The following is a 14,404-nucleotide window of genomic DNA, read 5'->3' as shown; positions in this document are numbered from 1 at the left end:
AGGGATAGATTCCATCAATGTCCATCATATCAAGCATCTGAACGTGAAGGGTCTGAGAAAGAGTGCAACCCTTAGGCAAGCCAGAATTTTCCACTATGTGAATAAGTCTTCTTCAATGTTCCCCGGGAAACTGATTTGCTTCTCAGTGACTCCTTGGCAATTGCAAAATGGGAACTTGAAAGATCAAATTTGGGAATAGGTAAGCATAATAAATATAATTAGGAACTTAAAAAGTAAATGTAACAAAGGAACATTACATACAAATAAGGTGGAAAAGGTCACTGCAACAATAACTTGCATTTATATAGCACCTTTAACATAGCCAAGTGTTTCACGGCACTTTACAACAGTGTTATCGATCAAAATTTGACACTGAGCCATGTAAGGAGCTATAAGAGCAGAGGGCCAAAAGCTTGGTCAAACAGGTACAGTAAGTCCTCACTAAAAATTGCGACTTTAAGTAAAATTTCGGTTCCCATAGGAATCAATGTTAAAGCCAGGGTTAGGTTCTGTAGGACCTTCCTCAACAGAAGCAAACATGAAAACATTACATCCTCTAGGTTGAAATACTTTACATTGCTAAATTCCTACATTGGTAAATGAAATAACTTTCAAAATAAAATAAAATAAGTATAAAAGAAAAATCTTCTTATAGTATCTCCTATTTGCTGCTGACCCTGCTTCCCGAAGCTCCCACTCCCTGATACTCCTGGTTGCTGCAAATCTTTCCCCTCCCTGACCCTCCGACTTGAGGCCTCTCCCCATCCCTGACCCTCTAACTTGCAGCTTCTCCCCCTCCCCGATCCTCTGACTCGCAGCCTCTCCTCGTGCCCAACCTTCCAAACACACTGGAGCGCTGCTCCGGCACTTTCTATTTAAAGGCTTTAATAGTCACCACTGGTTGGTTCAGTTCAAGGGGACCAGGTCGTCACTTTCATCCACCCGTCCGTTCTGACATTTGACTGAACAGTGACATTTTCATTTTAAGCTGACTCCTCTCTGCCACTTTTCCAATTATGCATCATCAAATCTTCAGCCTCGAAACTGAAACTAATAAACTGGATGCCCAGTGGGGTGAGTAAGAGGTGTACAGTAAGTTAGCAGTGAGTTAGCATGTAAACTGATATATTTCATGGATTTAAACCACATCACTTCATCTCATCGAATTCAACCAGACTTGGCGCTTTAAAAGCCTTTCCGGCCTGCAGGGATTTCACTGCAGAGGAAGATAACAGAGAGACACTTAGCTCCCAGCAGCATGGACAACCCCAAGCAGCTGTCTCTAAGCACTTGGGCTGTGCTTCTGTTGGGACTGATGGTGCTGAGAGAGGGAAATTAGATCCCACATGAGGGTAAGTCATCTTCATCCTTTACCATCTTGAACTTTGTAAAATTATCTTTACTTTCACAGGAATATTTAGCCTGGTTTGGGTGACTGGGACTAAACAGAATGCATTGTGCTATCAACAGTGAAGAGTGAACAGTGCCATTGATTGTAGGATGTAATAGTGTTCTCTGCCTCTCAAAGGAAAGATTTCCATTTATGTAGCATCTTTCAGCAACTCAAATTGTTCCAAAATGAATGACCATAAGACGTAGGAACAGAAGTAGGCCATTTGGCCCATCGAGTCTGTACCACCATTCCATGAAATCATTGCTGATCTGATAATCCTCAACTCCACTTTCCTGCCTTTTCCCCATAACCCATGATTCCCTTACTGATTAAAACTATGTCTATCTCAGCCTTGAATATATTTAACGACCCAGCCTCTAAAGCTCTCTGCGGTAAAGAATTCCACAGGTTGACTACCCTCTGAGAGAAGAAATTCCTCCTCATCTCTGTCTTAAATGGGCGCCCCCTTACTCTGAGATTATATCCTCTGGTCCTAGACTCTCCCACAAGGGGAAGCAACATCTCAGCATCTACCCTGTCAAGCCCCCTAAGAATCTGACATGTTTCAATAAGGTCACCTCTCATTCTTCTAAACTCCAATAAGTACAGGCCCAACCTACTCAACCTCTCCTCATAAGAAAATCCCTCCATACTCAGGATCAGCCTAGTGAACCTTCTCTGGACTGCCTCCAATGCCAGTATATCTTTCCTTAGATAAGGGAACCAAAACTATTCACAGTATTCTAGGTGTGGTCTAACTAGTGCCTTGTATAGTTTTAGCAAGACTTCCCTACTTTTATACTCCATTCCCTTTGAAATAAAGGCCAACATTCCATTTGCCTTCCCTATTACCTGCTGAACTTGTATGCTAGCTTTTTGGGATTCATGCACGAGGGCCCCCAAATCCCTCTGTGCTGCAGCTCTCTGCAGTCTTTCTCTATTTAAGTAATATTCAGCTCCTCTAATCTTCCTGCCAAAGTGCATAACCTCACATTTTCCCACATTATATTCCATCTACCAAGCTTTCGCCCACTCACTTAACCTGTCTATATCCCTCTGTAGACTCTTGGTGTCATCCTCACCATTTGTCTTCCCAACTATTTTTGTGTCATCCGCAGACTTGGTGATAATACATTCACTTCCCTCATCCAAGTCATTAATATGTATTGTAAATAATTGTGGCCCCAGCACTGATCCCTGTGGCACTCTACTACTTAGAGGTTGCCATCCCAAAAATGTCCCCCGTATCCCAGCTCTCTATCTTCTGTTAGTTAGCCAATCCTCTATCCATGCTAATATACTATCCCTAACACCATGGGCTCTTACCTTATTAAGTAGCCTATGTGTGGTACCTTATCGAATGCCTTTTGGAAATCCAAAAAATTACATCTACTGGTTCCCCTTTATCTATCCTGCTTGTTACCTCCTCAAAGAATTCTAATAAATTTGTCAGGCATGATTTCCCCTTCATGAAGCCATGCTGACTCTGCTTGATTAGGTTATGCATTTCTAAATGCTCTGCTATTACACCTTTTATAATAGATTCTAACATTTTCCCAGTGGCAGGTGTTAAGCTAACTGGTCTATAGTTACCTATTTTTTGTCTCCCTTCCTTTTTGAATAAGGGTGTTACATTGGCAGTTTTCCAATCTCTGGAGCTCTTCCAGAATCTAAGGATACCTGGACGATTGCTACCAGTGCATCCACTATCTCTGCAGCTATTTCCTTTAATATCCTAGGATGCAACCCATCAGTCCTAGTGACTTATTAGCCTTTAGCCCCATTAGTTTCCCTAGTGCTTTTTCTCTAGTGATAGTTATTGTATTTATTTCCTCCACCACTTTTGGTTCTTTAGTATTTTTGGAAAGCTATTAGTGTCTTCTACCGTGAAGACCGATGCAAAGTATTTATTCAACTCCTCTGCCATTTTCTGTTTCCCATTATTATTTCCCCAGCCTCATTCTCTAAGGGACTAAAAATGACTTTGGCCTCTCTCTGCCTTTTTATGTCTTTAAAGAAGCTCTTATTGTCCATTTTTATATTACTTGCTAGTTTACCCTCAAAGTTTATTTTCTCCCTCTTTATTTTTTTTTTTGGTCATCTTCTGTTGGTTTTTAAAACTTTCTCAATCCTCTGGCTTACTACTAATCTTTGCCCCATTGTATGTTTCTTCTTTCAATTTGATACCATCCTTCACTTCATTGGTTAACCATGGTTGGTTTATCCCCTTCCTATAATCATTCTTCTTCACTGGGATATATCTTTGTTGTGAGTCATGAACTATTTCCTTAAACGGTCATCTCTGCTAAACTCCTTTCCCAGTCCACTCCAGCCGACTCTGCCCTCATTCCTTTGTAATTACCCTTTTTTAATTTGGCACAGTTGCTTCTGAACTAAGTTTCTCACTCTCAAACTAAATGCTAAATTCCACCATGTTATGGTCACTGTTTCCTAGGGTATCTTTTACTCTGAGATCATTTATTAAACCTGCCTCATTACACATTACCAGATCCAAAATAGCCTGACCTTTGGTCGGATCCACAAGATATTGTTCCAGGAAACAGTCCTGAATACACTCTATAAATTCTTTCTCATGGTTACCTCTGCCAATTTGATTTTCCCAATCTGCATGAAGATTAAAGTCACCCATGATTAATATACTGCCTTTTTTACATGCCTTCATTATCTCCTGATTTATTCTCTGTCCTATAGCATATCTACTGTTAGGGGGCCTATAGACTACTCCCACCAGTGTCTTCTTCCCCTTGTTATTTCTTACCTCCACCCATATGGATTCCACATCTTCCGATTCAAGATCATTTCTAGCTATCGTACTTAGTCCATCTCATACTAACAAAGCTACCCCACCACCCTTTCCTTCCTGCCTGTCCTTTTGAAAAGTCACATACCCCTGAATATTTAGCTCCCAGCTTTGATCTCCTTGTAACCATGGCCAGAATATTTACGTTGGCGATTTGGGGGCGGGGCCCGCTCGCCGACGGGAAATTGACGCGGGATGACGTTGGGAGGAACCCCCAACGTCATCCCGCCCCATTTAAATATTCAGGGAGGCGGGTGGACAGCGAAATCAGCTGTCTGCCCGCCGACCTGTCAATGGCCAATTGAGGCCATTGACAGGATAATTAAGGTAATTAAAGGCCCTGCCCGTTCAACCTTAAGGCTGGTGTGCAGGCCAGGCGCCCCAGGGGGCTTCTGAGAAAACATGAAACCTCATCCATTGGCGGCATGAGGTTTCATGTCTGTTTTAAAAATCTTTAATAAAGTTTATGTCATATTTATTAACATGTCCCATCTCGCGTGACATTGTCACATGAGGGGGATATGTTAATAATTTTTTTATTTTGCTATTCTTGATGTTTTTTAAACTGTTACCAATCTCTCTGAGACAGCACTTAGTCTCAGGGAGCAGTGCGCTCTTCCGTGCGCATGCGTGAAAGAGCGCAATCTGACAGATGGGGAATCCCTCCCCTTCCGCACAGGAAGCGCATAGCGTTTCTCGTCGGGCAGGCCACTGCATGGGCCTTAATTGGCCCGCCCACTCAAAATGGCGGTGGGGCCCGTTTCGGTGTCGGAGTTCAGCTGCCTGCCCGCCCATCGAGGGCTAAATTCTGCCCCATGTCTCTGTAATGGCTATAATATCATACCCATTAACCTCTATTTGCGCTGTTAATTAATTAAATTTGTTCCAAATACTACGTGCATTTGAGTAAAGAGCCATTAACTTTGCCTTTTTACCATTTTTTTCCCCTTTGACCCTATTTGCTCATGTTTTTTTATGTTTGTACACTCTGTCCCTTCTTGTCACACTCTGGGTATCATTACCTAAGTAGTTGCCCTGCAATGCCGCCATATCCTTTTGCTTTGTAAGCCTATGTATCCCCTCTCCAGAACCCTCCCCATCTTTATTAATTTTAAAGCCCTCTCTACAGCTCTAGTTATTCGATCCGCCAGGACACTGGTCCCAGCACGGTTCAAGTGAAGCCCGTCCCACTGGAACAGCTCCCTTCTACCCCAGTACTGGTGTCAGTGCCCCATGAACTGAAACCCATTCCTCCCACACTAATCTTTGAGCCATGCATTTAACCCCTTGGCTTTATTTACTCTATGCCAGTTTGCCCATGGTTCAGGTAGCAATCCCGAGATTATTACTTTGGAGGTTCTGTTTTTTTTAATTTAGCTCCTAACTATTCAAATTCTTTCAGCAGAACCTCCTTTCTAGTCCTATCAGTGTCGTTGGTACCAGCGTAGAAAACGACAAGTGGATCCCTCCCCTCCCATGCCAAGTTCCATTCCAGCCCTGAGGAGATGGCCTTAACCCTGGCACCGGACAGGCAACACAGCCTTTGGGACTCACACTCTTGGCTGCAGAGAACAGTATTTATCCCCCTAATTATATCCTCCTATCAGCACTACGTTCCTACTTCCTCCCTCCACTTGAATGGCTCCCTGTACCATGGTGCTGTGGTCAGTTCACTCATCCTCCCCGCAGTCCCTGCACTCGTCCACACAGCTTACAAGAACCTCATAACTTTTGGGCAAATGCAGGGGTTGAGGCTCTTTGAACACTAGCCCCTGGGTCCCCATACCTGCCTCACCTGCAGTCTCACCCTCCTGTCGCTGATCACAGGCCAAATTTGAATGATCTAACCTATGGGGTGTGAGCGCCTCAGGGAGCAAAGTGTCTAGGTAACTTTCCCCCTCCCTGATGTGGCGCAATGTCTGCAGCTCGGACTCCAGCTCCTTAACACGGATTCGAAGTTCCTCGAGCTGCAAACACTTACTACAGATGTGTTTGCTCCAGATCACCTTGGTGTCCAGCCACCCCACAGTCTGCAGCAGCAACACATCACCCGTCCTGCCATCGCTATCTTCTTTTATTTAATTTATTAATTAATTATCCTCATATCCCTGCTCTTTATACTTTATTGAAATTAATTATTCATACCAGTATCTATTTTATACTTAACAAGCTATTTTTAAGAAAGAGAAAGTAAAGACTAGAGATCTAGATACTAACTGTAGACCTTAATTTTAATCTAAAACTGAGAAATATTCACCAATCCAACTCACCAATCAGCTGCTCTCCATGCTCTTTTTAAATTAAGTCCCCCCCACTCTTTGTTTAAAATAAAGTCCACACGCTCACCCACTCTCTGTTTTATATGAAGTCCACACACTCACCCGGTTTCTGTTTTAAATGAATGAAGCACTTTTGAAATATATTCAAAACAAGACAACCAAATTGTGCACAGTGAGCCCTCACAAACAGCAATGAGATATTAGCCAGAAAATCTGTCTTAATTGTTGAATGATAAATATTAGCCTGGACGCAGTGGGAGCACTCAGTGTTTTCCTTTAAAATTGTGGCTGTGGTATCTTTGGAAGACATATGAAAAGTTGTTTTACTGTTGCTGCCTCAGTTCTGAACCTCTAACAGTGCGGCGCTCCCTCAGTACTGACCCTCCGACAGTGCGGCGCTCCCTCAGTACTGACCCTCCGACAGTGCGGCGCTCCCTCAGTACTGACCCTCCGACAGTGCGGCGCTCCCTCAGTACTGACTCTCCGGCAGTGCGGTGCTCCTTCTGCACTGACCGTCTGACATGGCCTTGGTCTCTCATTACTTACCCTCCGACAGTGCGGCGCTCCCTTAGTACTGACCCTCCGACAGTGCGGTGCTCCCTCTGCACTGACCGTCTGACATGGCAGTGGTCTCTCATTGCTGACCCTCCGACAGTGTGCCACTCCCTCAGTAACGCACTGGGAATGTGATCCTGTATTTTTGTGCTGAAGTCTCTGGAGTGGGCCTGGAACCAGGGGTGTAGTGCTGTCAGAGCGCACCAGAGCACCACTCTGGCACCTTCTATTTAAAAAGGCTTTAATATTCACCGCTGGATGGTAACCTCTCCTTTGCTGATCAGCTATCCGTTATATCGCAACCACGTGGGGCTGCATGACTTGCGATGCAGGGATGACTGGCGTGGGAATCATGTCAAGTGATTTCTGTCTGCGTTTTTATGTGGGGTATAAGGGTAAGTTTGGCCACAAGTTCCTGGAGTTTGACTTCAGGCTGGATGGTAAGAGTTGACTGGTGCTCGCAGTGTGGCTGTGAATCCGGAGCCTGGGTTGGTTGGGAGGTGGTGGAGGGAAGGCTGAGCCCAGGGTCCTGGCCCCCTCTCTGCTACTGCTGAATGTCTCTGAGTCAATGTACAGCGGCAGTGACAGCAGTAACCCTCTTGTACAGCTCCCTGACTGTGTGAAAAAAATACAGACCTTACAACTCCCTGCACACAGCTGTCTCATAAACAGGAATTTCAGGGTCTGTGAGGCTCAAGGTTCCCAGGGTCTAAAGTAACATTGATATCCCCAAACGCCCTCCTGAGTTTGCCAACTGAACATTAATTCCTTGGCTGTGATGGCCTGAGGATGCGAAACGGGGATGTGGTCTTGTGTTGTTGTGCCGAAGTCTCTGGAGTGGGGCTGGAACCAGGGGTGTTGTGCTGCCAGAGTGCATCAGCGCACCACTCTGGCACCTTCTATTTAAAGGCTTTAATATTCATCGCTGGATAGTAAGATCTCCTTGCTAATTGGCTATCCGTTATATCGCAAGTGGAGCTGCGTGATATGTGATGCAGAGTATTCCCTGCTGGCAGCTTGACATGGAATTTACAGCACAGAAGTAGGCCATTCGGCCCACCCCATCTATGTTGCTGCTTACGTTCCACACAAGCCTCCTCTACCCTTCTTGATCACACTATCAGGGTAACCTTCAGCTTCTTTCTTCCTCGTATGTTTATCAAGTTCCTTGAATATATATCTATACTAGAATCATAGAATGGTTACAGAACAGTAGGAGGCCACTCAGCACATTGTCTCCATGTTTGTTCTCTGCAACAGCATCTCAGCTAGTCCCACTCCACCACCTTTTCCATGTAGCCCTGGAAAACCTTTTCTCTTCAGATAATAATCCAGTTCCCTTTTGAAAACCACAATCGAATCTGTCTCCACCACACTCTCAGGCAGTGCATTCCAGATCTAAACCCCTTATTGCACAAAGAAGTTTTTCCTCATGCTGCCTCTGGTTCTTTCGTTAATCACCTCAAGGTTCTCGACCTTCTGTTGATGGGAACAGTTTCTCCCCGTTTATTTTATCCAGACCCCCCATGATTTTGAACATGTCTAACAAATCTCCTCTCAACCTTCTGTCTACCAAGAAGAACAGGCCCTGTTTCGTCAATCTGTCCATGTGACTGAAGCCATCCAGAACTATTCTCGTAAATCTTTTCTGCACCCTTTTTAAAACCTTCACATCCTTCCTGTTGAGGCAGAACCAGTGTTTTATGAAGGTTCATAACTTACTTACTTTGATACCTTGTGCCCCTATTTATAAAACCCAGGATTCAGTATAATTCATTAACTGCCACCTGTCCTGCCATCGTCAGTGATTTATGCATATATACACCCAGGTCCCTCTGCTCCTTAATTTCCTTTAGAGTTGTACCTTTATTTTATGTCACCTCTCCTCATTCTTCTGTCACACTTCTCTACATTAAATTTCATCTGCCATGTGTCTGCCCATTCCACCAGCCTGTCTATATCCTCTTGATGTCTATTACTATACTCCTCACAGTTCACAATACTTCCAAGTCATACATCATCTGCAAATTTTGAAATTGTGCCCTGTACCTCAGGTCTAGGTCATTAATATAAATCAAGAAAAGCAGTGGTCCCTCCATATACCATTCCCCAGTCAGAAGTAAGTAAAGTTTTCTGTAATTCATCTTTTTAATAGGCTTGCATTAAATAATTAAACTGTTGCATAATAAAATTCTAGCTATGCCAAAGGCTGGTGAAGTAAAATGCCTACCGGCACTAATATTTTTCACTTAAAAAGCATCATGTTACTGACTTTTGGAGGCTCAGATAATTAATGCATAGGAAAACAACATAACAGTAGATTTAGAAATGATATAGCCAACACATTTTCTGAGACCTCTGGTACCTCAGCCCCTGGGGTGGGTTTGAATGGTGGTGCGTGCAATGGAGCTGGGAGGATGGTCCCAGTAGCAATGGGGGAAGGGTCCTAGTCACATGGGTGGAGGGGACAGCAGTCGAGTCTTTATTTTAAACAAAACAGGTATCCACAGTGCATTGCCAAACATACAGATAAACTCAGCATAACCTGAGTCCCCATTTACTTCAATACGTAACTTGACATTGTGCTCTTAAACGGACACAGCTGCATCTCAGAAGGAAATACATTCTGTATTGCGTCTCTGCCCTTTATAATACAGCAGATCATCCAATTTAGCATGAACAATATCACAGGAAATGCATTAATGAATGTGTGTGTATTTCCTTCTCTATCTGGTGCTAAGAGTTAAGGTTGAAGAGAGCTGAATGATTTGGGGCTGTTACAAAGCACAAGATGATCATATAGTTCATGCAAGGCTACTGCAAGTGCAAGTCAAAGGGCATTTACCTATGATTAACATCCTATCCAGCCTATTTTGGCTGAATGTGAGTGATAAACCACATTCAGACGAAAGCCATATGGAAGATAAGTAATTTAACTTGATATGCTTTGCTGTCCTGAATTACAACTGGAGCTGACAGTGACACTGATAGCAATTATTGACCCTCATAAACTGCGTTCTGTCTGAGTAATGTGTCTTCTTGACACTCTGCAGAATTTAACTTGTTTTTCAGCTTTCAGTGTGGAACTGAGCGATCTATGTAATCAGAGCTCTTTAAAGTGGAAAGGCCGAAAGTTCATTACCTGCTTTGTTGAAATTGCAACATCATTCTCCGAAATAGGTCAGGATACAGATGGTGTAGTTTTCTTCTCTGCAAATTGAAAATGAGATTTGCGTTTTCCTTGTTTATAAGCAGTTCGTTGCCAAAAGTTCACATTTTCTTACAGCTAAGTTTTTTTTTTAAAAAAAAGACCTCGAACAGCACACACACTAGAATCCTGGTTAAAGCAAATATTAAAATTGATAGTTGCTAATTATTGGCTAAAGTTGTTTTTACTTTACATGTAAGTTTTTAAGAAAAAGTTGGAATTGGTATCATAGTTTGTAAAAAAAATAAAATTATGGAGATGTTTCTTAAACTGGTGTTAAGTTTGCTTCTAGTTAATGAAAATTCTAATTCTGCAAGGCAGTGATTAAACTATAATCAGAATTAGTTTTCCATATTGCTCTTCAGAAGTTGCCATTATAAATAAGTAAACCCATCCCAATGAGCAAGTGCTTATTTATAAAATTTATAATCAACAGGACGTGCTTTGTTGAGGCTCACTGCTAGAAAGTTGGAACAAATGGGCATTGCCCAGGAGAACCATCGTCAATCATTGCTTAAGGAAATATTGCAACTGCGTATACAAGATGATGTGGAAAGCCTTAGTGCTGCTTTTGCAGGTAGGAATAAATCAGGATTCTGGGCACAAATAATTGCTCTTTCTTTATTGAAATAAATTAAAGCACCACCAACAAACTGCTTGTGGGTTTAGGAATGAGGTTAAATGAACACGGCTTGCTGATGCTTTGGATCACATCTGTGCGAGGACTTTAAAAATAATATGAATAGTCCTTTGGTGGTACAGTATTTGAGTATTGCTGAAAAAAGAGATGTTGTTGAAGCTTTTCGTCTTGCGCTCATTAGGACAGAATACCATCAGCAGTTTATACTGCAGGAGAAGAGGGCGCTGACTGGTTGGCAAGTGGACTCTGATTGATAGAGGTGTTGTTGTGGAGAATGCACCAGGGAACAGTTAACTACCAAGTTTTTGTTTAAACTCAAACCAGGCAAGTCTAATTGGCCAAGGCATTGCCATGGAGAATTTCAAGGGCAATTAGGGATGGGCAATAAATGCTTGCCTAGCCAGAGACACCCACATCGCGTGAAGGAATTAAAAAAAAACTCTTTGAGGCATGACTTCCTATTCCTGAGGGGCAGAAATCCGTCCTCCAGCTTATTAATGGCCAAGTGACTGTTAAATGACAGCAGGGCAGCTATTCTTGCCATGGGCAGGCTCCCCACCGACTTTTTAGCCAGGGATAGAGAACATAGCACCCTGTAAAATCCAGCCCTGTGTGTCCTGTCTGCATTTTGTCTTTGGGACGAACACATTGCTGCCTGAGGAACCAGCGCTTTGGGACCATTGCAGGTTTAGCGGCTGATATAACTTGTTTGGTCCTGTGTTCAAAGTTAATTTACACTGGAGTGGATGGTGGGACAGGAGCAAAGAAGAGGTAGAGGTATCCTTCTGCAATGAATTTTAATATTTTAAAAACTGTTTTTCAGCTTAAATGCACATAATGGTAGTCCAGCAATATACAAAATATAAACAAAAGCACTTGGAAATGTACTTCAGTTTTTCTAACTATTCCTTTAAAAGTTACCAAAGGTTCGGACTAATGATTATGATTGGTGACATTTAGCTGTGACTCATGTTAACAGGTCAATCCACTTGTTTCACACTTTTTAAATTATATGTGTGTAATATATATGCATTTTCTCCTCTATGAACAGAACTAATTGCTGGAGCTGTAGCTATTGTGTATCTTGAGGGGATTTTGTAACCTGATATTGAATTAAAGATTGTGATTAATAACTTGTTTCAGAAACTCTTGGCACTTGATTTTCCATGATGGTGCAATAATGCATCAAAGAACTGCTGACTTGCAGTAAAAGGAAATATACCTCAGGGGGAAACACTTAATCAAAGCTGACAGAAAGAGGACTTAGAGAATGTGCTGCAGCTTATAAGTGCTTGCTTTTAATTTTTTTACGGAAGTGTTGCATTTTTTTGTAGGCAAATGAACATTATTATTGATAAAACACAGATACCTTTAACCTGGTGAATGTAATTTGTAACCTATCAGCACAGTAATCAGCACCAAACACTTTAAAATCGAAATAGTTTTAATATGTTTTCTTTTTTTTCGTTTAGATTTGGCCTTCTTCAATTGTTAAACTTTCACTAACAGCATGGAATAACACTAGACAATAGAGAACAGCCGTCTGCTTGAGGAAATTGCGTCACCTCTGGCTGATACAATTGGCACAAATATGTTATTTTCCTTTACAAAATATAAGAATAGTTAATTCAACGTTGTTATTTTACAAAAGAAAAATACGTTGGCCCAGATCTTCCATTCTCTGGAGGGTTGTAGCCCGGAGGTACCCGTAATCTGCGCTGGGGGATCCCTCAGAAGCCCCCACACAAGGACTGCACGGGAATTGCCCGGGAAGTTTCAACTTCCTTTGGGCAATTACCCTAAACCTGGAACCCTCCGAAACTCTGATTTAAAGTCAAAGACTTCAACTGGTTCCGTCTCTCTTAGCAGAATAGTTACCAGAAGGATTAAAACCAGTTCCAATTCCTGGGTAACCATGGTGCTGATCCCTCTGACCCTCCCCTTCCCCGCTGGGCCCTCCAAACTAAACTCCACCCCTCGACTAACCGCCCCTGAACCCTCGACTATCCCCTGCCGCCTTGACTGCACCCTTGACTTACCCCATCCACCCACCCCTAACTACCCCCAACCTCCCAACTAACTCCCCACTCCCCCCGACCACCGCCCAACTATCCCCTGCACCCCCGACTATACCCTCGACTAGATCCTTACCCCCACCACCTCACTAGCCCCTCACAACCCGACTAGCCCCCCACTTCCACCTGACCGCCAATAACCAACACCCCCACCCACCTTACCACTCAACCACTTACCCCAAGCACTCACCTTCTCCCCTAGCTTGTCAAAGTGGCTGGGCCATTGAAACCCACTGGTAATGCCATAAAAAGGTGATGTGGCTTTGTTTCCTCTGACAGTCCTGCACTGCACTGAAGGCCTCCTCGAATAACTACACTGCACATTTCCCAGTAGCCCCGGGTCAGATGTCCGAGTGAGAAATGTGAAGCTCTAGTTTAATGTAAGTAAAAAGGAGCGGAGTGGCAATCTGACGGTGATTGCATCTCCACAGAAGATTCTGCCCATCATTTTGTTCACAAAAATTAGGATCACGCAGTTTAGGAAATGGATTGTCCCAGATTGTGAGAAAAAAACACTTTGTAAAACATCTTCTCCTTCACAAACAAGACTGAGACTTGTTTCCTTCATGATCCTTAATCATCTATAACTCTTCTCCGGCCTTTGGGAGCATCCTTCTTATTTTCACACAGCCTCGGCGTTCACAAATCTTCATTTGTGGAGACCACAACCTGCACTAGGATTCTACCCTGACCCATCTTCTCTCATGCTCCCCTTCTTTTCCCTTTCAATCCCAAACTTCTCACTAAATGTCCCACAGTACACACTTTGCCACTTAATTCCTCCAATCTCCAATCAAGAGTGCTGAGTTGTCTGCAGTTTTCAGTCAGTGATCAGGCAATTTGCAACTAATTCCTCAGACACTCAGACATTCCTCAGATTCTTCTTGTTGCCTATTCCAAATCCCATTTCTCTCGTGTTTTTTCCCTTGTGCGGTGGAAAATATCCTCAATCCCGCAAGTTTCTGACATTCTCTCTGGGCCAACATCCATATTAATATTGCTATTTCCAAGATTTCCTTCCATCTATATTCTTGTCCCCATCATATCCGTAATGGTCTCGCACCCTCGCTATTTGTTACAGCTGTGCTACTTAAGTCTTTGGGTTACAGACTACAGAGCTTGTTGGGAATCAACTGCCTTGGCTACTTACCTCCCAATCTGGCCTGACTGCCTCCAGCAATACTGCTGCTCCCTCAACACCATCAATTCTTCTTATTCCAGGACCTTTTAGAAAATGTGTCTCCAAACTTCTCTTCAGCATTAACAACCATCTCATCAGACTTCCCTCCCTTGCAACTTCTACCTTCATCTTGAACACTAACAGAGAGGAGCTTGTGAATGATATCAACAAAATCATGGTTATTTGCTTGGTTGCTACTGTCTCCACTTCTCAACCTCCCCTTCCTTTTCTCCATCTTTCTTTTGCAGGCAAC

At 43.1% G+C, this 14,404-nt stretch overlaps 1 protein-coding gene across 1 annotated transcript in view; it reads left to right on the top strand.

Annotated features, from left to right (window-relative positions):
* The window catches only part of LOC144680475 (sterile alpha motif domain-containing protein 12-like), an 85,104-nt gene that overhangs the window by 39,338 nt on the left and 31,362 nt on the right, over window positions 1-14,404 (top strand). The window contains exon 4 of the mRNA XM_078541475.1: window positions 10,693-10,833. Within this exon, the coding sequence (XP_078397601.1) occupies window positions 10,693-10,833 (141 nt within the window). The remainder of the gene's footprint in view (window positions 1-10,692; window positions 10,834-14,404) is intronic.

Source organism: Cetorhinus maximus, chromosome 5 (genome assembly GCF_964194155.1).
Source record: "Cetorhinus maximus chromosome 5, sCetMax3.hap1.1, whole genome shotgun sequence".
NCBI classification, from domain to species: domain Eukaryota; kingdom Metazoa; phylum Chordata; class Chondrichthyes; order Lamniformes; family Cetorhinidae; genus Cetorhinus; species Cetorhinus maximus.
The sequence above is the reverse complement of the archived record's forward strand: the minus strand, read 5'-3'. Positions and strand labels throughout refer to the sequence as shown.